Source organism: Pelobates fuscus, chromosome 5, assembly GCF_036172605.1.
Source record: "Pelobates fuscus isolate aPelFus1 chromosome 5, aPelFus1.pri, whole genome shotgun sequence".
NCBI classification, from domain to species: Eukaryota; Metazoa; Chordata; class Amphibia; order Anura; family Pelobatidae; genus Pelobates; species Pelobates fuscus.
In genome coordinates this window covers 381,416,446-381,442,323 of record NC_086321.1, presented here as the reverse complement: position 1 = coordinate 381,442,323, position 25,878 = coordinate 381,416,446, and the positions used below count along the sequence as shown (strand labels likewise).

The 25,878-nt window shown below is 39.5% G+C and overlaps 1 protein-coding gene across 4 annotated transcripts in view; it reads left to right on the top strand.

Moving 5' to 3' along the window:
* RNF213 (ring finger protein 213) overlaps nt 1–25,878 on the top strand; it is a 182,375-nt gene that overhangs the window by 90,093 nt on the left and 66,404 nt on the right. For 3 of the 4 annotated variants that reach the window (XM_063456333.1, XM_063456331.1, XM_063456330.1), the window contains 19 exons: nt 1,812–2,437; nt 3,107–3,272; nt 3,880–4,097; nt 5,151–5,291; nt 5,545–5,706; nt 7,020–8,184; nt 8,741–8,934; nt 9,203–9,358; nt 9,980–13,534; nt 13,954–14,090; nt 16,457–16,552; nt 17,733–17,851; nt 18,637–18,738; nt 18,828–19,042; nt 20,391–20,532; nt 20,654–20,789; nt 23,516–23,707; nt 24,116–24,252; nt 24,360–24,514. In XM_063456333.1, the coding sequence (XP_063312403.1) occupies nt 1,812–2,437; nt 3,107–3,272; nt 3,880–4,097; nt 5,151–5,291; nt 5,545–5,706; nt 7,020–8,184; nt 8,741–8,934; nt 9,203–9,358; nt 9,980–13,534; nt 13,954–14,090; nt 16,457–16,552; nt 17,733–17,851; nt 18,637–18,738; nt 18,828–19,042; nt 20,391–20,532; nt 20,654–20,789; nt 23,516–23,707; nt 24,116–24,252; nt 24,360–24,514 (7,814 nt within the window). The remainder of the gene's footprint in view (nt 1–1,811; nt 2,438–3,106; nt 3,273–3,879; nt 4,098–5,150; nt 5,292–5,544; nt 5,707–7,019; nt 8,185–8,740; nt 8,935–9,202; nt 9,359–9,979; nt 13,535–13,953; nt 14,091–16,456; nt 16,553–17,732; nt 17,852–18,636; nt 18,739–18,827; nt 19,043–20,390; nt 20,533–20,653; nt 20,790–23,515; nt 23,708–24,115; nt 24,253–24,359; nt 24,515–25,878) is intronic. The other variant, XM_063456332.1, reaches the window with a different exon arrangement.

Here is a 25,878-nt window from a genome sequence, read left to right as displayed (position 1 = left end):
CGTAAGTGTTGTCACCTCTTGTGAAGGTACCTGTGCCCGGGTCTGCGCGGTCTGTTTCCCGCCTACTTGTTTGTCTGCGTTCGTTCTGTCCGACGCCCGCCTGAAATATCAGCTGTGTGACACCGTAGTAGCTTCGGCGGGTCGTCGGGCGGATCCACGAGGCCACTTTCCGGGCCGCTTGATGGCAGGACATACCCCGCTTGCATAACAACTCGTAGAAGGCCAAGCAGAGACGATCAAGGGCCTCTATAGAGGTAGGTTTCAGTCTGCTGTTCGTGGTCTCTCGCTGTGGCTGCTGACGGGCGGCCATCTTGGATACGCTCCGACAGCCTTTCGTCCGTTTATAGATTTATGTAAAGTTTCGCCCGGTTGCGATCCACGTTTATCCGCTTGTCTCACGGGGACCGGGATGACCCCCACCGGTCCAAAGGGGGGGGGGGGTTAGGGGGTGAGCTGTGGCTGCTGGAGTATGCGGTTTCGGGGAGAGCGGCCGCCTCTCTCCGGCTCCCGCTCCTGTAGGCCTCAGATTATTTTTCCGCCCAGAAAGCCCCGACAGGCTCCCAAAGGGTATCCCCCGGGACCTCAGTGTGCCCCCAGTGTGGGTATCACACCTCGGGACGTGTTTGGGCTGTATAGACGCTGTTTTTGTCCTCTGTTTCTTTCGCCCGCCAGGAGCTCTTACCCCGTGCGACTGTTCGGCATGGCGGTCAGACTCCGCCCCCCACAGATATATTTACACAATGTACATCAGCAAATCTTTGTTGAGGTTGTCTTTAAGCAAAAAATATTTGTGCGTTTTTTTTTTTTTTAACTCAAAGTTAAGGTAAGAAGGCTATTATGAAAAAACACTATTGTAAACACTCCTGATAAAACAACGAGAATCAGAGTTTGCTCTAGAAGTGAGAACACTTAAAAGGACACTTCCAACTCCAGGTCAGAAGTGGAAACGTTGAAAGACCGTATTAATACTTAGAGTGGGGAGGCGCGAGGGAATCTCTATCTTCACAATCATTGCATCATACCGTAGGAGTTATGGTGCTCAGACTGTTGGAGTAAATCTACTTTTTGTATGTATTATATTTAGATTGGGCATAAAGGTACAGGTCACAGCACAGACAGTACATTATGTTTGCCGTTCTAACATAGTGACAGTGATATTCACAACAGGTCATTTTACACGTGTGTCCAACATTAACGTAAAGAAGCACTTCGTCATGCATAAAGCTCAGCTACAATGAACAATCTGCTATATGACTCGAATTCTACTGAATAGTGTCAGTCACCAGTTATCCAGTGATGGTTAACTTTATGTGCTTATCATTTGTTTATTACTGTTATTATAAATAGATGGTTCTAAGGTCTCATTGCTCTTGGTAGCAATCACCATGTGCATGGGCCTATACACGTATACTGATAACTTATAACAGGAAACGAAGGATATCAGGGTCAAGTTACAGAAAAAGGGAATTTATAACGTAGAATAACACTGTGTCCGTGTGTATCGATGGGGTTCCAATCCACAAGATTAACCACTGTATAAGAAACTAAAAGTAATTTCTGTGTAGCTGAGAAACTGTAGGTTATAGAGGTGTCATGGCTTTGTCGGTTATTGAACAGGTAATTAGTCAGGTAATATGGATTACCCTCCTGTCCCCACCCGTCATTCCCCCCACTATCCGTTGACATAAATGTTTTCATCCTATAACAAATGCTCCAGTCTGTAACATCATTACACTGAAACATTAGCTACCAGAAACAATAAAACTTTTCTAAATGCTGTAAAATATTTTTTAAATTTTTTTCTTTTGTAGTAAATACTTGTGACATTGAGAAAACACACCATGAAAATGTAGGACCAAAAAGCCTGAATCAGCTGTTGCCGATAAAGAGACTCGACTCTCAAAATGAGCCAAACGATGCTTTCTCTTATTACAATCTAAGCCCCCCAGTTATGGTTATGGCTGAGAAGATGAACAAGTTTAAACAAAGCCATATTTTAATAATTTCTTGGGTAAAAGAAGCTCAGCATTTTGAAGATTCACCTTCTGTTTACCTGTCTGACGAAGAAGAAGAAATGGAAGATGATGAAGACCAAGAACTAACCCTTGAAGACTTGGAGAAAAAACTGTTCACACCTTGTTTTCAAACGTACAAAAAGCTGTATGAAAACATAAAATCTGGCGAAGTAACATTTGAGGATTTGGACAGATATTTAAAGGATTTTAAGAAACGATACGCAGAACTGCAAGAGGAATTACGCACCATGTGCCATTTATCGAGCAGGCATCACGGTCAATGGATCGCGGAACGCGTGAAGCAGATCGAACAGTACGATCAACTCAATGATGCCTTTAAATCAGCCCAGATCATAGATCAACTGAAAGCTTTCTTACAGCTCACCGGAGATTTCCAATCCCTTGACACACTACTGCAATTTGTAAGTCAATTCTGATAAATAATTAACACGTTTTCAGACCAAACTGCTTCAAAAAGAACGGTATTATAAAAGTAACAGTGAGCTGGTTTCCTTATCTTGGTACCATGGGTGTAAGATAGGGGTGCGCTGAGTGTATCCAAACACACCTTAAAGGAGGTCTAGCCTGTCCTCCCTTTCACCACTGAAATCACTAAATGCATGTTTGCTTCATTTTTAGTTTTTCATTATCTGCTGAATGTTAAAAAAAAAAAAAAAGAATGTCACTTTCCCTGGATCACCTTGTCTTTAACCTTGTTCACGTCGTGCTCTGTTTATTGTTTAAATGTTTATTAAAGATTTAGCAGTTGACGTCAGAATCCAGTTAATTCCTGGCACAGACAAGGCACACATTGCATTCTGTACTCTTTCTCTGACAGACAGGCGCTAAGGGTGGAGCTACTAACAATGATTGACAGGCCGCCAAGATGGAGGCTCTCAGTTCCAGGAGAGAGATAACTACAGCTTTGTAGACCTATATATTACATTCAGTTTTCCAGACATAAGAAACCTGTATAGTTGATACATAACCGTAAAGATCCAATCCTGGGAAGTGTCTGTTCCTCTTTAAAGAGCATGAAAAAACTGACTGACAAAATATTTTTAAATGAAATGACTGACTCTGTATTGCAGGGAGGTGACTTTGAGAGCTACAAGCAGAATCCTCTGTCTTGTATCAGCGATGAAGTTATGAAGGCAAAAAGAATTCTGGCGGAAATGAAAGAGGAGCAAGCGGAATGTCTCCAGGAAGTCATCGAAAGGAAGGACTTCTTTAACTGGGTGAAGGAAGCCTTAGAAGGTGAGGTCGATCAGCCAAAAGGTCATTCTGACAGCCATTCGGGGTCTGTTCTGGTACATATGTAAACATTTCTTATAAAAAAAACTGTTTACATTTGTTGCATCCTCTAACGTAATCTGGTCAGAATGGATTAAAGGGAAACTATAGTGTCAGGAAAACAAAGTTGTTTTCCTGGCACTATAGCTCCCTATAGTGCCCCCTATGCCATGTGCCCCCTTGGTGCAGAAGGGGCTAAAAACTCAGCTGGCACGGAGACCTAATGCGCATGCATGGCAATGGGCGCTTTCACATTATCACGTTATACAATGCTTTCCTATGGGGTTTCAGGTGATGCGTAAGGACGTACGGCGTCAGGCATCGCCTAACGACCCAGAAGTCCCTCTAGTGGCTGTCTGATAGACAGCCACTGTAGGTGGAGTTAACCCTCAAAGGTAATTATTGCTATTTATTAAAGACTGCACTAATTACCTTTGCAGGGTTAAGGGACCTGGAACACTGCATCCAGACTACTTCAATGAGCTGCAATGGCCTGGGTGCCTATCGTGTCCTTTTAAGTAACAGTGACTGTCCCCCAGATGTTGATGGGATCTTTGTTTTTGCTATTTAGATGTCAATGAACTGAAGGTGTTTGTTGATTTGGCCTCTATTTCTGCCGGTGAGAATGATATGGACGTCGATCGCGTGGCCTGCTTCCACGATGCCGTGTTGGGTTATTCTTCAATATTGTACGAGCTGAAACCTGACTTTGGATTTGATAAATTGATGCAGTGCTTAAAAAAGCTGTGGAAGGCATTGGACAGTGATATAAATCTTCCAAAGAAGCTGGTAAGATAAGAGAAAATATTGTCGAAATAAGATGATCATATAAGGTGACCTGTCTTCTATACCTTTATTTAGTAGATAGGTTGCATGCCTCCGGTAATGAGCCTTTTTGGGTTTTGATGAGGAGTGGACACAATCTTAAAAACCAACAGAACAAGTGCGTAAAAACCTGGTAAAACACAGTATTGACTCCACCGTCAGAATATAATATAGCATCTTTGGAAGACAAGACCTATAAACATTCCCAAAAGCCAAAACAAAAATAAAGTGGCTAGCACATACACTATTGGGCTATTCACAGTCCTTTCAGTGTACAATGTCCCCCCTGCTCCTGCAGTCCAGAAGAAACAGGTTCAGCACTCCTCGGAATAGTTGGAACTAAACATAAAGTAAGTATAAGGAGGTATCAGACCGAGCAACCATCTGCCGTAGGCTATAAGAAGTGTCGTTTTCACAGGGAAAGAGGGTCAGATTCCCAGGGCCAAGCTATTCTTACATAACAATGCTTAGCACAATCGCTGGAAGAGGGAAATATCGGGGAGAGGAAGGGAAGGCAGTGTTTTGATCTTCTCATTTATAACTGTAATTCTATTAAATGGATAAATCACTATCACTGCTTACTGTAGTTGTTTAATGCAAGGAGATTTGGGGTGCAGTTTCTTGTGGTTTTGTCAAACAATACTCAAGAAACCAAAGCCTGGCCCCTCTGCTGTCATGGAGATAATTTGGGAAATGTATTTTAACATAATCCATACAAATTAGAATTTCAATAACAGACTAGGGCTTGGTGTGTGATAGCTCTTCCTAGCCATGGTGGGTCCTGATTGTGTACCAGGAGCGGAGTGCTTTAGATACATTTCTTATTGTGGAGTATAATGACAATTCCAAACTTAGATCATTGGTTCGCAAGTTGCGAGCAACTTCTCAAAATCTTAAAGATAAATGAAGAAACAGGAGAGATTAAATAAATCCCATTCTGTCCTCATTACTGGACATCTGATACATCTGAAACATAAATATAATCATCAGCTATGTAATAAACACTTTCTTTTTCAGAGAGACTCTGCTCGTCACATCGAGTGGCTTAAAACGGTGAAAGAAAGCCACGGCTCGGTAGAACTGTCATCTTTGTCTTTGGCAACAACAATAAACAAAAATGGCATCTACATCATTCAAGCTCCGAAAGAAAACAAAAAGGTGAGTTTATGTTGTCTGTACATCAGCCTGACTGAGAGGGATTGCTTTAATCCCCAGTCCCCCTCATAAGATGAGTACCCTAAATTGTGTTACCGCCTCTTAACCGTAACGCCTCTTATCGTCTCATTACAGGATGATGTCCTAAACAAAACAAAATACATTTTCAAAGATTGCTCAATTTATACAACTGTCATTAATGGATTAACAAATGTTTATAATGAGAATTAATCTTGTGGTAATGTCCGTTGAACAGGTTACTGCAGACAGCGTTGTGCGATTGGATCTGCCAGAAGATAATGATGATGGGAACCTAAGATCCTATAATCTGGAGGAGCTGAAGGAGCTGTTGAACAAACTCATGCTTATGTCCGGGAAAGGGGAACAGGGCAAAGTTGAAGTGGAAAGATTTTCAGAGGTGTCACTTATCTTTATGTAGTTCACAATTCTGTCCCAGCATTTTAAATGGACCATAAGAGGGCACGTACATATTTAGGGTTATTCACTAACGTGATAATTGTCGGAAATCTAAGTGAATTTAACATTTGAGGCCAAATAAATCGAATTGGAAGCATAGTTGACATGCAAAATTCTACCTGCAGCCCAATCCTCCGGTGGCTCACTGTAGGAGTAGGGATGCCCCGAAGGACTCCATCATGCTGTGCTGGCTATGTAGTAGGCATGCTGATGACAAACGTCCAATGTGCACGTTTCCAGACGAGTGAATGACTCTGTCGAAGGTGGAGTATCAAACTCCGACATCAAACTCCTGTATTACTCTCTGTGCAGAGTTTTGAACTGAAACATTGCACATACAGACTTCAAGCACCATAACCATGTCAAAGCACCGACTTTAAATTTAAAATTCACTTCAAATTCTCTGTGAATTACCGACCCTTCTCACATTAATAAATAAACCTGCATTGTGTATTTTGACACAGTTTGGAATTCTGAGTGTTTGGGTTTGTTTAATTTTGTTTTGTTTTGTATTTCAAACTTTATTTTACTGATTGGTTTTACTGAATAAACCCGCTGTTTATTCCCCTACTTCCCAATCTCCAGTTATAAAACAGCTTTTGGCTTTCTACAACAGAAAGCTGGCAAACGAACAGATTCAGAGGCTCAGCACTTCCATAGAAATTTAAAGGGTGCACCATGAGTAGCACTCACCTTGTTCCGAGCAGAGCTCATTATTGAAGCTGCAACATCTGAGTATTTACAGCAAAAGCCGTAATTGCAAACTTATATTTTTATTATTTTTTTCATGTACTGTTTTAAAGCATTTTCTGTCGGAGTCAGTTACCATGCAGAAGTTATCACACTCAGAGAATCTCTTTTCCCATTAATTAGTTTGTTAGGCAAGAGACATACCCCATTTAAGATTTTATTTTATGTTGTATGTTTGTCTTTTTTGGTATTTTTTTTATGTATGTAGTTTAGTTCTTGGGATCCCCCTGGCACAGCACAGATAGTCCGTTTACTGGTATTAATATACTAACCCGTTTAACATTAGTCCCCGTAGTTGGGACTGTCAGTACTGTTTAGCAGGAATTGACCTGAAAAGCTTTTTTGCAGTTTGGTATTTCAGGAACAGACTATTAAACCAAAACACCCAAATAAAACAATTTTAATTCAATATAATCACCTGTACTGTCCATTGATAAGACATTTGTCTGTTATGATAGTTATACTGACTCCTAGTTTTTACTTATTGTGTCTCCCACTGCACAGGTGTTTTCCAATGTACAGAGACTGGCTAGTTCCTTCATTGACCTCTATTTGGCTGGAAATATATTATTTAGGACATGGGAGGCAACCATATTTTGCTCAGATGATGCCAAGGCTGGGGTTAGAATGACTTTCAATGTGACGGGCATCGATGACCTGGAAGCTCATGGAACTCTTACTGAACTGCTTCCAGATATCTGTAAAACCATGGAACATATGTTGAAAGAGTGGATAGATTTTATGAACAAAGAGCGATCCCAGCTTTACTACTTAAACTACTACAGTTCAGAGCAGTTGGTATACCTGTGCCAACAGTTTCAGAAAAGAAAAGATATGAATGAGGAGGCACTTGTGATGCTGTCTTTTATTAAACGCAACTGCTCAAAAATGGACACCGTTAAGGCCTTGTATTACCCAAAGACAAGTTCAGAAAAGCCCTCAATTGCATTGAGTCGTCCTGATAAGATGGCCTTTGCAATGAAGTTACAGAAATGTGAAAATCTGTTGGAGAAGCTGGGTGTGGTTTGGGATTTCTTCATGAAATATATGAGCTCCCTGTTTCCTGACTGTTTGGACATCGACCAACTTGGCAACTGCTTGGCATCCTTATCAGATTCAGAAGAAAGACAAATCATTCGTGAGCTCCATCCTAGTTTACAAAAAGGTCGTCCTAATTTGGTTCTCTGTCCTTCATCGGACATTTTGTCTACTGCCATTGCCATATACATGCAGAGTTTAGATCAGCCTCTGCCGTCTTACGATGAGGTTCTTCTCTGTACAGCTCAGACTACATTTGAAGAGGTGGCTTTATTTTTCCGGAGATGTCTCACTCCAGGTTATAAAGGGAAGAAGATCTATTGCTTGCTTTTTGCTGATGAACTTGGCTATGACACGGCATACAGATCAGAACAACTGTTTCAGCAGCTGTTATCACAAGGAATACAAGATTACCATCTTGTCATCGTCTGCAACAGTGACCGGGAGCATTGCTACATTCCCTCGGTCTTCAGCCAGTACAAGGTGCATATGATTCCTCAAAGACCTCTGGCGGATATCCAGGATTATTTGAAACGCCATTTTGCTGTAGGAAGTGAAGTCATTTCTGGGGCTTCCTGTTTTAAGAATGGAATGAGTGTTGGCATAGTGGCTTCCAAGAGGGCTGGAGTTGGTGAGTAGGAGTGTTTACAGTTAAATAAATGTTGGGTATTACATCTGGCAGGTTATCTGATGCAAAAGGTAATGCTCAAAATTTCAAGTTCTACGCTAGTAGAGAGAACTAAAGTTACTAGTGACTGCAAGTCTCAATGGTCCATGGCACACTCACCATGGGTGAATTTCTACCATTGGCTGGTTATTTCCACTTTGACATTTGGAGATGAACGTCAAACAATTTGTTTTGTTTGTGTTTACAGATGTGTCTAATTCTTAAATCTCCTTTGTTAAACGATTCATTAACTTACTACCTTTCCTCTCCTGCTCTCTGAAGGAGGCTTTGTTACTGATCAACTTTTCATTGGAAGATCAAACAGTTGGATCATTGTATAAGTTGTATCTTACCCATCGGTGTTCTAGGAGAAATACTTCTTTCACTCGTGCCTTAGTTTTTCACATTTTGCATAAAGTTGACATTTGCATTGTCAAGTCTGTCCACTATTGTTTAGTGCACGAAGTCCCAGAGAGGATGAGAATTCTGTCTGTAATGACGGAGCCTATTTCTGTTTCAGGTAAGTCTCTGTATGTGAAGAGACTTCATAAAAACCTGCAGACAAAATATCCCAGCAAAAGGCCGATTCTCAAAACGATCCGACTGATAAAGCCCGAAGTGGACGAAAATAAGGTGCTGCAAACTTTTCTTCCGTTTCTTCGAAGCGATCACAAAGACCAACCCATCATCTTTCACATCGACATTACGTCTTCTGTAAGTATATTCCCAGCTTTCCAGCAGAGGGAAATGTGTTTCATAGTTGTATTTTCTATTATTTTCTTCTCGTCTTCCTTTGGCTTTTATTCGCTAATTCAGGAATTTTAAGAAATCTAACAAATCTTAATCCACAATAGCAATTATTTTAGTTTTTAATTTCTCTATTCGGTTTTATTTCCCATGAGTTGCATTCTTCGATCTGCGTATAATTTATTAATATATGTGTCTACTTACTGTAGCTCATTTTTGTTTTTTGTTTTTTCAGGTTAACAGTGGAATTTCAGAATTCCTCTTCAAGCTTTTGGTTCTGCAGTACTTGGTGGAATCAGATGGAAAGATATGGAGACGGCAGCCCTACCAGTTATACATCATTGAGATCCTGGAATCCCCTAGTCTCCTAGCAAAGAACCAGCCAAGATCCGTAAGTGCTGGCACTTGAGACAATGTATGGGTCTAAAGCAGACTTGTGAGAAACGTTTTGGGTATAATTTTTTTTTTTTACCATTTTTTTTCTTGCGGTAAAAGCATGACAATCATATTGGATGTAGATAGGTCGTGGCTGGAGGGATCGGCCACTTCCATCTCTTCTGTTAGTAGGGCGCAGGTTCGTTCCTCTCAAAATTCCCTGATTAGCAACTAGAGCTGCTTCTAAGAAGTATAGTCCGGTGCCCTCAGGACGTATACGTAGCTTCAAGCCAGATATATGCAGGCAATAAGTCAGCAAAAAGTAAGATCAGAGATCTTGTGAGCATGGCAGTCAGGCCCGCACCCGGGTTTAAGATTCTGGCCGAGTACTTTTCATCAAAACTTCAGTATGTAAACTGACAATATGTAAGAACTAAATTAGCAATGAACTCTAGTACTTGATAATGAACTTATTCATTTTCAGCGGCATAAAATAGTTGTCAAGATATTTTGAAGAATTTAAAACAGAACACATTATATTGCAGCCGAACTAGCATAAAACCCTGAAAATATGTGATGCATTCGCTTACTTGTTTGTTTTACTTTAACACATATCTGTGTGTTTGTGTTTTAATAGATCATTCATGCGAGGCAGAACATGTTTATTGATTTTTTTCCGAAAATATCCTGCTGCTCCCCAAAAGATCTCCTAGCAAGAATCACAGAGAAACACTCAAATGTAGGTCAAGAGGATCCAGGAATGGACATTGAGGAATTTCGTAGCGAGTGTTTCCAGAGACCTTTTCAGTACTTAATTCGTTTTGAACAGAAACAGAACTTGGATACTTTCAGATACATAGAAGGTTCTGTAGAAGGATCCCCAGCAAGATGTTTGCAGATATTTTTACTAAACTGCGGAATGATGGATCCTTCTTGGTCAGAACTAAGGAACTTCACATGGTTTTTAAACATTCAACTTAAGGACTGTGAGTATTCTATATTCTGCAATCCTGAGCTTGTTGGAGATACACTTCAAGGCTTCAAAAATTTTGTAGTGAACTTTATGATCTTAATGGCAAAGGATTTTGCTACGCCTTCATTGCATATTGCAGATCAGAGTCCAGGAAGGCAGACCTTTAACTTGAGGGGCATCCGTGAAGAAGACCTTGCACCTTTCTTGTTGCGTAAAACATGGGAATCTGAGCCACACCCCTATATTTTTTTCAATGAGGACCGTGACTCCATGACATTTATTGGGTTCCATCTGCATCCCAATGCTGCAGGTGGCATTGATGCTATAAACCCTCGAAATGGAAATGTGATCAAGACAAATGTCATGACTCCACAACTGTATCAAGGTTTACAGTTACAGAGAGTTCCTTTTAATATTGACTTTGACAAGCTGCCCAGACATGAGAAAATAAGCAGGTTATCCATGGTCTTGGGAATCCAGTGGCCATATGATCCTGATGAGACATATGAACTCACCATGGACAACATTCTTAAGATTCTGGCTGTAAAGATGCGTTTCAGATGCGGGATTCCAGTTGTAATCATGGGTGAAACTGGTTGTGGAAAAACCAGGCTCATAAAGTTTCTTTGTCATCTGTCAAAAGGGTTTGCTCAAACAGAAAATATGAAACTTGTAAAAGTTCACGGGGGTACAAGTGCTGACACAATATACCAAAAGATTTTGGAGGCTCAAGAATTTGCACTTTACAACACTGAGAATCATAACTGTGATACTGTGTTGTTTTTTGACGAGGCAAACACAACCGACGCCATCAGCAGCATCAAAGAAGCTTTGTGTGACCACACCGTAGACGGCGAGCCTTTAAAGGAGAACTCTGGATTACAGATAATCGCTGCCTGTAATCCTTATCGAAAGCACACGGACGAAATGATCAACCGATTAGAGTCTGCTGGGTTAGGATACAGAGTTAAAGCAGATGAGACAAAAGAGAGACTTGGATCAATTCCATTAAGACAGCTGGTTTATCGAGTGCATGCTTTGCCCCCCAGCATGATGCCACTTGTGTGGGATTTTGGACAGTTGAATGATGAGACTGAAAAGAAGTACATTCACCAGATTATACAACGACTGGCAAAAGACTTGAGCCTTTCTCCTAATGACATCCAGCTTCTAACTAATATTCTGTCCTCCTCCCAGGCATACATGAGGAGAAGAAATGATGAATGCAGTTTTGTGAGTCTGAGAGATGTGGAACGTTGTGTAGAAGTCTTCAAATGGTTTTATAACCATAGTGAAAAACTGTTGAAATCCCTGAAAAACATGAGCATTAAAGTTCCGAGGCACCTAGATAAAGTAGCATGGTGTTTGGTGCTTGCTGCTGGTGTGTGCTATCATGCCTCTTTAGAAGACAAAGAGTCCTACAGGGAAGATATATGTGAATTATTTCCTGTACCATATAACAATCCAGATAATATACTACAGGAAATCACAAATATTCAGGATCTCTTCTTATCTGGTATAAAATTAAGAGATACAATAGCCAGGAATCTTGCTTTGAAAGAAAACCTATTCATGATGGTTGTCTGCATTGAGCTTAAAATCCCATTATTTCTTGTTGGGAAACCCGGCAGCTCAAAATCCCTGGCAAAGACCATTGTGGCTGATGCCATGCAGGGCCATGCTGCTCATACAGAGCTGTACAAGTCCCTAAAGCAAATCCATCTGGTCTCCTTTCAGTGCAGCCCTCACTCAACTCCAGAAGGCATCATAGGGACCTTTAAGCACTGCTCCCGCTTCCAAGAAAGCAAGAATTTGAAGGAATATGTGTCTGTGGTTGTCCTCGATGAGATCGGTCTTGCAGAAGACTCTCCTAAAATGCCTTTAAAGACTCTTCACCCTCTGTTGGAAGATGGATGCATTGAAGATAACCCTTTACCACATAAAAAGGTTGGCTTTATAGGAATCTCTAACTGGGCACTTGATCCAGCAAAAATGAACAGAGGGATTTTTGTGTCCCGGGGTGATCCTTGTGAAAATGAACTCATTGAAAGTGCTAAGGGAATCTGCTCATCTGACAAATTGGTTCTTCGTAAAGTTGAACCTTATTTTCCTGACTTTGCAAAGGCCTATCAAACCGTTTGTGAGAGACAGAAGGAGCAAAATAAAGAATTCTTTGGATTACGTGACTTTTACAGTCTGATAAAAATGGTATTTGCGATTACCAGACACTCTAATATGGAGCCAGATGCAGATCAGATTGCTCGCGCAGTCTTACGGAATTTCAGCGGGAAAGACGAAATCAAGGCCTTAAACATTTTCATGCCAAAAAGAGAAGAAACACTTTCTAAAGACAGGATTAACACAATGGACTTGGTGATGTCGAATATTAGAAGTGATATTGATGAGAATGAATGTAGGTACTTGTTAATTCTCACCAAAAATTATGCTGCTTTACAAATTCTCCAACAAGCTTTCAGTAGGACAGACCAACAGCCTGAAATCATCTTTGGTTCCAGCTTTCCGAAAGACCAAGAATATACTCAGATCTGCAGAAATATCAACCGGGTTAAGATGTGCATGGAAACTGGACAGATGGTCGTACTTCTTAATCTGCAAAACTTGTATGAAAGCCTCTATGATGCACTGAACCAATATTATGTCTACCTTGCAGGCCAAAAATATGTAGACTTGGGTCTAGGAACGCACAGAGTAAAATGTAGAGTCCATTCAAAGTTTCGACTGATAGTCATTGAGGAAAAAGAAGTGGTATACAAAGATTTTCCGATTCCACTGATAAACAGACTAGAGAAGCATTACTTGGATATTAACACAGTTCTAAACAGAAAGCAGAAAATGGTTGTTAAAGAGCTAGAAGAATGGATTAAAGACTTCACTACATTCAATGCAGAGCAGCTTGGGGTTGAACCACAGGAATATACCCCTTCTGATGTATTTGTGGGCTACCATTCAGACACATGCGCCTCAGTCATTCTTCAAGTCACAGAAAACCTGGAACAAAACTCCTCTGAAAATAAAGCACAAGTGAAGGACAAGGCAAAGTTGGTCCTGCTGAACTGTGCTACTCCAGATTCCGTTATTCGACACGGCAACAAGGAGCTCATTGAGGAATACTTCAAGAGGCAGAATCACAGTTCTCTCCTGGATTTTCTGGGCAGCCATATCCATTCAAGATCTGCCCATCACAAATCCTACACAGAGGTAATGCTATGCGGTTTAAATCCGGGCTCTTCTCTGCGTCCAGTAAATCTTGGCCACATTGATAATGCAGAATTAACACTGCTGTATTAGCATCAATTTCGTCAGCCCATAAGAACACTGATTGACTGAGAGCGCTGGGCTAACCCATTGTCAGTTCTCCATTATTGATGTGTACGAGATGGGTGCAGGCTGTGGAAGCAGTGAAGAGCCATGGTTTATATAAAAACATTCTTTAACAGTGCATGCGCTCTCTAGACAACATAACCACTGCTGCAATAAGCAGTATTCTCATACATAGGTGAATTTGTACTATTCCTTATAAAGTTAGAGGGATAAAATAACTTCTAATCAGGCTCACGTTATTTTATCATGAACATTTTATTTTTTCCAATGACAAACATACATTTTCTTTTACTAAGATCACAACCTTTTCACGCCTCCTTACATCGGCCGACAAGAAGTTATTAGAAGTTGGATTACAGAGCCAGGTTGAAAACATTGAAGTGCTGTCTCTGCAGCAGTTTGACACAGAATATTCCTTCTTGAGAAAAATAAGGTAAATCGCTGCTGTTCCAACTTTAAATGATGCAGGTTAGGAATTGGTATTGTGCAGGATTTATGTCAAATTAATATGTATTTCAAGTTTGTGTATGAATTATAAATTGTATTGTTCCTGAAAGATTGCTTTACAAGGCTTTTCGACAAAAAGCGGTATTAAAAAAAATCCAGTAACCTGCACAAAACATATAACTGTGAGTGTAATCCGTTTTTGGATTTAAAGATTTTGTTAAACACAGCATTTGGACGCTTGTCATAATTTTCACTCTAAACATCACCACAATGAATTGGAAACAAATCAATATTCCATTCAAGAGCTTTAATTTGAGGGTATTTACATCAAAATCCTTTAGAAGTGATAGAAGTTACATCACTTTGTATAAGTAGTGCCCTCCTTTCAAATGGTTGGGCAAGAATTTGTAATCAGATGTGGTCTGTTCATTCATCATTTCATTACCAATGATGCAGTTTAAGTTTCTGGAGTTAATTCTAGAATTCCGATTTTTACATTTGGAAGTTGTTTCTAAGAACTATTGATATATCATCTAAAAAGCTGTCTGTGTACATACAACAGACCATTATTCGATGGCAAAACCCCGACCAATGAGAGAATAGGAGCAGACAAATAGCAAATTGGTGCATTCCTAGAAAGAAGGGACATTCTGCTGATCACTCTGAGTCTAGAGATAATAAGACTTTATGGGAATAAATACACAGAGGGTTTACCAGAAGGTGTAAACTGCTGGTAATAATATTTAAGCCAAGATAGAACTTTGCCAAAAACCTCATCAGCAACCCTGCCCATCTCTAGAACCATATTCCTTGTACAGATGAAACTAAGATCAAGAATATCTCCTAATCTGTGGAATGTTGTGGAGGCCGTGTCAAGGCATGGGCATGTATTGCAGCCAGTTGAACTGAGTCACTTGGTTTATTGATATGACCATTGACAAAAGCAGGTAGACAAATTCTGTGGTGTACGTGGCTATACTATCTACTCTGACTCAGCCGAATACTGCAAAACCAGGGCTTCCCGGTATAGCGGGACAATGGCCTAAAACATACAGTTAAAACCAGAAAGAAAATAAATATTCTTCACTGGCCGAGTCAGTTACTGGACCTCAACCCAACTGAACATGTCTTCCAGTCTCTGAAGACCAAGCGTAAGGCAGAAGGACCCACAACCAGGCAGCAATGTAGAACCGCTACATCATTCACTGCAGAGGATTTTGAACCAAGTATTACTTTAACACTATAGGGTTCACAATACAAACCTGTATCCCTAACGCGTTAATGTCCCTTTCTCTAATTTAATAGGTCCCCAGCATCATATGGTTAAAAACCCTTTTTACACTTACCTCTTTTCAGTGCTTGAGGCTCCCTCAACATTGTCTAGGTCTCCTCCTCTTGCAACATCACAGCGGTGGGGGCTCCTAATGCAAGTTCTGCATTATGGAATGAATACTTTCCTGAAGGGAATTTGAAGATGTTCTCATGCAAAGCGTGGGGTTGCCCAATGTCATTTAATGGAGTAAAACCCCATCAGGCACCAGAAAAGCCCAGAAAAGGTTAACTCGACCTTGACCTCTGGAAGCCGGCCACTCAAGGTCGCGTTAACCCTGCATTGTAATTTCAGTTTCCCGAAAAGTGCATTATTTTACATTGCAGGGTTAAGGGGACAGGGGCACTGCACTCAGACCACTTCAACGAGATGGCATGGTCTGGGTGGCTATAGTGTTCCTTTAAGAATGATGATTTATTTAGGATTATGTTAATTTTACCAGTTATTTTTGAACCTCTGAAAACAGGGGGGCTATGTATATAAATCACTGTCATTTTTAATATAGTTTAATTATATAGTTTGTGTAAATTGTGTTCCTTTCCCAATATTTCTGCATTACTGCCTTGCCTTCATTTGCCATTGTGTTTTTTTTTTCGATATTTTTTTTACTTATATAAACAATTAAAATTACTCCAAGTAAAGGTGACAATGGAAGACTGACCGTACCCACAGTAGAAAGCATGTTAAATGTTTAATAAAGAGTTTAGCATAGTTTATGTTTATTTTTCTTGGTTTATCTTTATATGTTTTATTTGCCACAACCAATCTTTCTAAATCGTAATCTTATCTAGACTTTTTAATAATGCATAGTTACAAATAATAATTAGAAATGAAATATCTGAAATAATTTAAATTTTCGGCATAAAAACTTGTTTTTATATACTTTATTAACATTAACACAATGGAGTCATCTTCTGATCATGTTGACCGTTTCGTTTAATGTAGAGGCAGCTAATCCCAAAATGTGGTTTTATTAGATCATGCTGACCTCTATTGAACACACTGTATATTGTTTAAATTAGGGGATTTCTCGAAGGTTCCACTGGAAATCAAATACTGATCATACAGACAGACTTTGAAGAAGGTTCGGAAGGAGCTCATCTTGTTGCTTCTGCAAAGTAAGGTTTATTTTCGTATGTCTCTCTTTTTTTAGGGTGGGTGGGGGGGGGGGGGGGGGCGCAGGGAGTGGGGGGACAGATTCCCTGTTTTTCCAGATTATCTGCTCTCAGTTCCAAGTGTAAAAATAGAAGTTCAGAGAGTTGCTGTCAAGAAAGAACTTTCCAAAGAAAAATATTGACAGTGCAGTTTTTTACAGAAACAAAGTGGAATTAACGGGAAAATGTATCAAAGTGTTCTGTTTTAAATTATGGTGTTAAGTTCTAAATATGGGGAAATCACCATGGAAACCAGTACAACCAGCAGGCACATCCCGGTTGGTAACAACTCACCCTTCACATTTCTGGACCACTTTTTAGAACTGACTTTAAGGGACACTCCAAATACAAAATAAATGAAAATCACTGTTTAGTAGATATACAAAAAAATAAATAAACAAAAACAGGTAAAGAGGCAGTAAAATATGTCTAAGAAATCTGTGAATTATACAAAAAGACCATAAAATATATATATATATAAATATATGTATCAAGTCAAAAGCTGCACCTTTACAGTGTAATAGCCCATATAAAATAAACTCCTCAGAAAAACAAACATATAAATATACCCTAAATAAATACTTGAATGCATTTAATAATGCGTTTTATCATAGGGGTAATATCTGAAAACAACTTGCAAGTGGTGCAGTCTCTTGTCTGCAGCCTTTACAAGCCCTCCCCTTCTAACCCTGCCCAGACTTTCTGTGTCTGTCCAATCATAGACTTCCCAATGCAGCTCAATGAGAAGTCTTTGCAAGGCAGGGGCTCTGGACAATTGCTGCCTCTTAAGTTTATCTCCACTGAGCTAAACACACCAGGAAGTAACAGGACTGGGTGTCTGATTGACAGCCAGGGAGTGTAACACGGTTAATTTATAAAAGTGACTATCTATTGAAATCTCTACTTTATTCAAAATTAAAAAAAATAGGAGACCTTATTCACACCGCATAGGGGTCTGGAATGTCCCTTTAACATGTTAATCCCATCTTTTCATATTCTTGTTAAAACCATTTCTCTCTGTGCATCACCTGCCATCACTATCTATATGTGTGAATCTCAATGCCTGTTTTTACAAAATATGTGATGTGTTCATAATCTATATATTCACTTTTTTTCCGTATATTTCCATTGTTTTTCTCTTTAGATATTCTACAGTAAATGAAATTAACAAGGTGAACCTCGAAGATGTTTCCATCTTTGTCTATTTTATAACCAAGCTTCCCAGAATGCACGGTGGGACATCATATGTCGGCTTCCGCGGAGGTAAAATCTCCTTGAATTTTTATTAATGGATTACTCACAATAATAAATACCTACTGACTGTACCCGCCAAAGTCCTTTAAGCAATGATATAACCAAATAATATTTGCTGTTATGCAAATAGATTATGAATATATATATGTGTGTGTGTGTGTGTGTGTGTATTGCTACCATATCATATGAAATCAGCCACAAACACATGCAGTCTACAAAACTTGGGGTGGCTGCTCATTTTCACTTGCCGACAAAACACAAAAACAACATCTAATGCTTAGTGGGCAGTGTTCCGTGTTTGGTAACATTGTAACTGGAAAATCAGGGGTAAAACACTGACTCTGTGCCTCCACTGGCTGTTGGGCGCCAGCAAGCTGTGTGCATTGGCATCGGACACCACATTTGGACAGGATTCACATTAGCCATCCAGGACTTTTATTCTGGCAGCAGAGGGGGGAAAAATGGGAAATGTTGCACACATACAGACTCCAGGCACCATGACCCCTTCAAATCGATGAAGCAGTCATGGGCTTGGAGTAACCCTTTAACCCCTTAAGGACACATGACATGTGTGACATGTCATGATTCCCTTTAATTCCAGAAGTTTGGTCCTTATGGGGTTAAGATAAGAAACATTTACATGAGAGAGTCATGGGACATATCTTTATAGTCCCAGAAAAAATCAAAACATATTCATTTTTATTGGAGCAAGAGATTCTGGGGTTGGCATTTTCTCTCGGGCCTGTCTTCATCCATTCATAACAAGTCACCACCATATAATATCTCACCAACAGGACTCTGGAGGTCCATACACATTGACGACTTGAGGAAATCCAAGGATATGGTTTCTGATGTAACTGCGCTACAAAATCTCACAATAAGCCAACTGTTCCAAGGTGAGTTCACGAGCTTGAACAGTGATGGGTTTTAACATACACTATGTGAAGAGAAAAACGTTAATATATTTTTCCTTTTCTGATTGAAGAAGAGGTTGACCAACAAGTTGGAACGCAATCTGAAAAGAACCCGGGATTGGATGCCAATGAAATTGAAATGATAGATGATGATGAAACCAATGATGTCATGGAAATCGAGCCAAACGCAGAGAAAGAGACAGAAAACCAAGAAATGGAAATTGACATCGTCAATGAATCAAACCGAGACATCTACAGACAAACACCCTCATTCAATCCTAATGATGTATGTTTGTTTGTTTGTTTGTTTTTTCTGTATTTTAACAGTACTGTAGACATTTATATATTTTTAAGTACAACTTTTCAAAGCTGCGATCAAAGCTGTTAATATTTTGGAGCAAATGCTATTTTTTTCCCAGCTGACTAATGTTTTGTATTGCTCATTAGAATACAAAATCAATCATCTTTTCTTCAAACATGCAATCAAAACACCTCGATAACGGGTATGGAGATTACAAATTGTGTTTACGGTGCCTGATTGGAGGGTGAAACTAACACACACAGCCTCTAACTGGGGCTAATTGTTCAATTAACCCCCTGTAGAATATTACATACTTTATGTTTCTATTCATATTTGGTATGCGTGCCTGATCGGTAAAGAACAGATGGTACCATGAACAATCTGAAATGTGGGTTTATATCACTAGGGTCTTCTTATGTGTCCTTATATGGCCAGAGATTAAAAAAAATGATTTCAATAACTTTATATATATTGATTACACCACTTCACTGCCCAGCACTTTTTGATTGAAAAAAATATTTATTTTATTCAATGAATGTATTGCAAGCATATAAACATATCATAACACAGCAATTTAATGTGGAGGTAAATTTGCAGATAAACGTAAACGTGTAAATGATATAAATTTACATAATTTTTTTCTTCACTTATTCGTTAATCTTGGTAAAAAAGTGGAAAAAAATAAAATAAATTCCACATACAGTAGATCTGAGAAAAATAGATTTCAAAAATGGCCAAATACTTTTCTTATATTTGTTTAAGAATATTTCTATATTTGTATATTTCTAATCTTTGTGTTTGTAAGGACCCTGAAGGCATTACTAACAGTACAATTTCCAAAAAAAAATACTGCAACAGAATGTAAAAATGTCTGCATTTGTGCATAATGACAACACACAGTAAATACAGTTAACTTCTGTGCTTATAAAATATAGGTGTTTAAAATAGCAATATATAACAATCTCTGAACTGCTAATGTAATGCTGACCGTGAAATGGTAGAGTTTATTCATGCCTGCCCACTCCCTGACTGTAGGAATTGGTATCACCCATTAAAACTTCCTTTACTGTTTGGATGGAGGGTTGAGTTGACATTTTCAGCTCACGTGCAATTATTAAATGGGTGACCAGTGCCTTCTGGCAAATAAACATGTTCCTCTTCAGGCTGTTAATAATTGCTAGAGTATAACTGAGAGTGAGCAAGACTTTATGGGCTAAATTTAATTTTGCAAAGTATCTCGGAATTTAAAAAAGTTTATGCTTGATTCTGGTAGTGACCTGTTCAAGAAATCTTGCAGTTAATTGTTTATTGTGTATTTGTTTGCTTTTTGTAGATTCTAGACACCACTATTCTGATCCGGAGCTGTGTGCAGAACGCTATAGGGATGCTCAGGGATGCAGAGAACGTGACCAGTCGCAGTACCAGAAGAGTCGAAATACTGATAGATCTTTTGAGCTCACGGGACCAGATGCAAGGCACGGCACACATCAGTCTTCTCTGTATTTTGTGTTCTGTAAATAACCTGCAATGAACATATGCAGAATGTTCTCAGTTGTAGTTCTATGCTATATTGAATTTTTATTTTTTTTCCCACAGTCTCTTTCTTGAAAATGTTAAAAGCTCGTCTTCACAGTATGCTGAAAGATCAGGAAAAAGTTGGATATGGGGCAGAGGAGTGGGTTGTACGGGAAGCATCAAACCCCAATGCTTTGCAGGAAGCTGGAACATTCAGGTATAACAACCCAAAGTGCAAAATTAATTTCAAATAAGTTTTAAAGAAAATAGAAAAAGTATGATATCATAGTGTCAAATAGCAAACATTATCCATAATATAATAATTGATTATTGAAAATGGCTAGCATAAATCAAACTTGACAAAAATGCTGTTTATATCCACCAGGAAGGGATGGAGAAGAGGTGCTCTACACAGTGTATTCTCTGTAGATGCCGTTTTATGAAATTGAATGCAAGAGGAAGACAAATGTGAAGATAAAATATTCTGTCAAAAACACAATAATAGGTCGCGCTATACAGAAAAAGGTAAATAAATAGATATATAGTACTCACATATGATAAAAGTATAAAAGAATAAAAATAAATATGTACATAATAGACCCGATATATAGTAGGCTTCTTGTGGGTTCCAATAGGCTCGTGGAGACTTGAGTTTATAATGTATTCAATGAGAAGCTGGATCTTCTATAGCTTGGGAAATCTTGACTCAATGATGGACATGCAAATGAAAAAACAGAGAGACTCCAATAGTGCAAACTGTGTTTGAGTAAATAAAATAAGATAAATATTAGGTAGGTATTTCACTCACCTATTCGAGAGCATATACTCGCTCATGTGTGATTAGCATTCAGTGGCGTTTGCCCCCAACTGGTGGGATATAAGTGTAGATAAATCCTCGGTATGAAAGAGAAATAAAAGCCAAATATAGTGCTCACTGTATTTGTAATAAAAATGAGTCTGAAAAGTAGAAAAAGTACTCACATTTGTATGAGCAGGATATACTGCTCAATATGATGGCGTGGGTGGTATAATCCCCACCTAGGATTCTTTGGACGGCTGTCAGCTCCAAAGTGATGTGTGAGCAGGTAGAAAAATAAATTAAAATAAAGATATAAAATAAAAGGTATATGGCAAGTAAATAGTAAAAGAGCCAATATTCCTTTATTAGTATAGTAAAAATATATAAAAATAGCCAAAACGCGTTTCGCCACACAGGGCTTTATCAACTGGCAATAATAAAAATCAACCTGGTACATAAATGCTTATATAAACTTAGAAGATACATGATTATTCAAATTTTGGCGCCAAAATGACGTCATCAATACAGTGAGAATAATACAAAGATATTAAAAAACATAAATATAACGAGCATAATTTAGTGAATAAAAGTATAACTAAAAACTTTGTTGTAACTAAAAACGAGTATTACTGTAGATGAATAGAAATAAAATAGTCATGTGATCGCGAGCTGCCGCGATCACATGGTACATCCCAATGCATTAGGCATTGGGATGTACCATGAAATAAAATAGATAGTCATGTGATTGCGAGCTGCCGCGATCACATGGTACATCCCAATGCATTAGGCATTGGGATGTACCATGTGATCGCGGCAGCTCGCGATCACATGACTATCTATTTTATTTCTATTCATCTACAGTAATACTCGTTTTTAGTTACAACAAAGTTTTTAGTTATACTTTTATTCACTAAATTATGCTCTTGTTATATTTATGTTTTTTAATATCTTTGTATTATTCTCACTGTATTGATGACGTCATTTTGGCGCCAAAATTTGAATAATCATGTATCTTCTAAGTTTAAATAAGCATTTATGTACCAGGTTGATTTTTATTATTGACAGTTGATAAAGCCCTGTGTGGCGAAACGCGTTTGGGCTATTTTTTATATATTTTTACTATACTAATAAAGGAATATTGGCTCTTTTACTATTTACTTGCCATATACCTTTTATTTTATATCTTTATTTTAATTTATTTTTCTACCTGGTCACATGTCACTTTGGAGCTGACAGCCGTCCAAAGAATCCTAGGTGGGGAATATACCACCCACGCCATCATATTGAGCAGTATATCCTGCTCATACAAATGTGAGTACTTTTTCTACTTTTCATACTCATTTTTATTACAAATACAGTGAGCACTAAATTTGGGTTTTATTTCTCTTTCATACCGAGGATTTATCTACACCTGTATCCCACCAGTGGGGGGGCAAACGCCACTGAATGCTAATCACACTTGAGCGAGTATATGCTCTCGAATAGGTGAGTGAAATACCTACCTAATATTAATCTTATTTTATTTACTCAAACACAGTTTGCACTATTGGAGTCTCTCTGTTTTTTCATTTGCATGTCCATCATTGAGTCAAGATTTCCCAAGCTATAGAAGATCCAGCTTCTCATTGAATACATTATATACTCAAGTCTCTACGAGCCTATTGGAACCCACAAGAAGCCTACTATATATCGGGACTATTACGTACATATTTATTTTTATTCTTTGCTTATACTTTTATCATCTGTGAGTACTATATATCTATTTATTTACCTTTTTCTGTATAGAGAGACCTATTATTGTGTTTTTGTCATTTCTTCTTTGAGGACATTAGAGGGAACCTCATACCCATAGGTTGCAGCTTTTTACTTGTTTCTTTCCCTTTAGATCACTCAGCGCTGATCCTATACCCATTTTTTATAAAATATTCTGTGACAGTTATATATGGTGTTTGTTAAATGCAGTTTGTCTTTGAAGCTGTTTTCCGAAGTGTTGCTCTGTTGTTGGCAACAAGGTCTTCACTGACAGCGCAGTAAAAAGACAAATTTTTATCCTTACTTCTGCTTTGGACTAAATGTTTCCACCGACTGACTACAATTTTGGGGGTTTTCATAAAAAATATATCTTATTATCTTTCCATTTCCAGACAAACCCTATGGAAACGTGTTCAGACCGCAGTAACCCCAATTTTGTCTCATCTCCTCTCCATCGTGGACTCCGATGCCAACTTGGACAATTTAGTGGATCCGCAAGTCCCTGATTATGTCAAATCTCTGTGGATGTCTATTTTCTGTAATGAAAACTTTTTAAATATATCCTACAACCGCAATGAAACAAGGTAATTTTAATGCCAGTTGTAGTACGACAATTACAATTATATTGTGGATTGAACAAAGACATTGTATTCTTTTCACTGATTACATGCAATATTCCCTTCCCAATCAAATTATTCAGCTGGTGTAGTGTGTGTTTTTAGTTTAGTATGTAAATAATGTGAATTAAAGGGACATTCCAAGCACCACAACAACTTCTGTTCCTTGCACGTTGTATAGTGTTATGAATAAACCATAGCCTATAATTCCAGTAATTTGCAAAGCATGCTAGTTTTCTTTCATAAATGTGACGAGGCCGGCCAGGGAATTTATTGCATTATTGCCCACGGCATGGCTGGATGGCTGCAGTCAGCTTACTCAGTGAAGTAGATGAACTTATCTTCCGTTCCTCTCCTTTTGTTCTTTGTTTCCAGATCTCAAAATAACACCATCCCAGTGAAAAACAACATGAACCTCGGCCTCTGGAACAGGAATCTGATGCCTTTCAGCTGGAGAATAAAAGACTATTTGGAAGGAATATGGGCTCAGGCACAAATTACCAATCCTCAAGGTAGAGTGTGAGCATTGCTTGTAGTGGTGTGAATTATACCCTAGGGGGCGATGTAGCAGTCATTCTGTATGATCTCGGCTCATGTCCCCACTTGCTTCTTTCTCCAGATGTTGAAGACAAATTCTTACATATCTATGGCAAAGGCCCGTTGTGTCAGTACATTTCAGAGCTGAATGATGAAGATCAATATGATGTCTTCTTGCTGTATAAGAGAGACTTCATTATTCTGTCCATGAGAGTGTCCTCCGCTACAGAACTAACGGTACGATTAATGTAACAATGTGTACTTCATATCAGTCCATATACAATGTGTACTTCATATCAGTCCATATACAATGTGTACTTCATATCAGTCCATATACAATGTGTACTTCATATCAGTCCATATACAATGTGTACTTCATATCAGTCCATATACAATGTGTACTTCATATCAGTCCATATACAATGTGCAGATTGTGCTTTTTAATAAAGTTATCAGCCAGAGGCTAGGGGCCATGCCAGGGAGCTTTGCTCAGAGCTCACCCAGGGAGCTTTAATGGCTCATTGCTCAGGGCTCTCCCAGGGAGCATGGATGGCTCATTGCTCAGAGCTCGCCCAGTAAACTTTAATGGCTTATTGCTCAGAGCTCGCCCAGTAAACTTTAATGGCTTATTGCTCAGAGCTCACCCAGGGAGCTTTGCTTGCTCATTGCTCAGAGCTCGCCCAGGGAGCTTTGCTGGCTCATTGCTCAGAGCGTGCCCAGGGAACTTTGCTGGCTCATTGCTCAGAGCTCACCCAGGGAGCTTTGCTGGCTCATTGCTCAGAGCTCACCCAGGGAGCTTTGCTGGCTCATTGCTCAGAGCTCACCCAGGGAGCTTTGCTGGCTCATTGCTCAGAGCTCGCCCAGGGAGCTTTGCTGGCTCATTGCTCAGAGCTCGCCCAGGGAGCTTTGCTGGCTCATTGCTCAGAGTTCACCCAGGGAGCTTTGTTTGCTCATTGCTCAGAGCTCGCCCAGGGAGCTTTGCTGGCTCATTGCTCAGAGCTCACCCAGGGAGCTTTGCTGGCTCATTGCTCAGAGCTTGCCCAGGGAGCTTTGCTGGCTCATTGCTCAGAGCTCGCCCAGGGAGATTTGTTTGCTCATTGCTCAGAGCTCGCCCAGGGAGCTTTGCTGGCTCATTGCTCAGAGCTCGCCCAGTAAACTTTAATGGCTCATTGCTCAGAGCTCGCCCAGGGAGCTTTGCTGGCTCATTGCTCAGAGCTCACCCAGGGAGCTTTGCTTGCTCATTGCTCAGAGCTCACCCAGGGAGCTTTGCTTGCTCATTGCTCAGAGCTCGCCCAGGGAGCTTTGCTTGCTCATTGCTCAGAGCTCGCCCAGTAAACTTTAATGGCTCATTACTCAGAGCTCGCCCAGTAAACTTTAATTGCTCATTGCTCAGAGCTCGCCCAGGGAGCTTTGCTTGCTCATTGCTCAGAGCTCGCCCAGGGAGCTTTGCTGGCTCATTGCTCAGAGCTCGCCCATTAAACTTTGCTGGCTCATTGCTCAGAGCTCGCCCAGTAAACTTTAATGGCTCATTGCTCAGAGCTCGCCCAGGGAGCTTTGCTGGCTCATTGCTCAGAGCTCGCCCAGTAAACTTTAATGGCTCA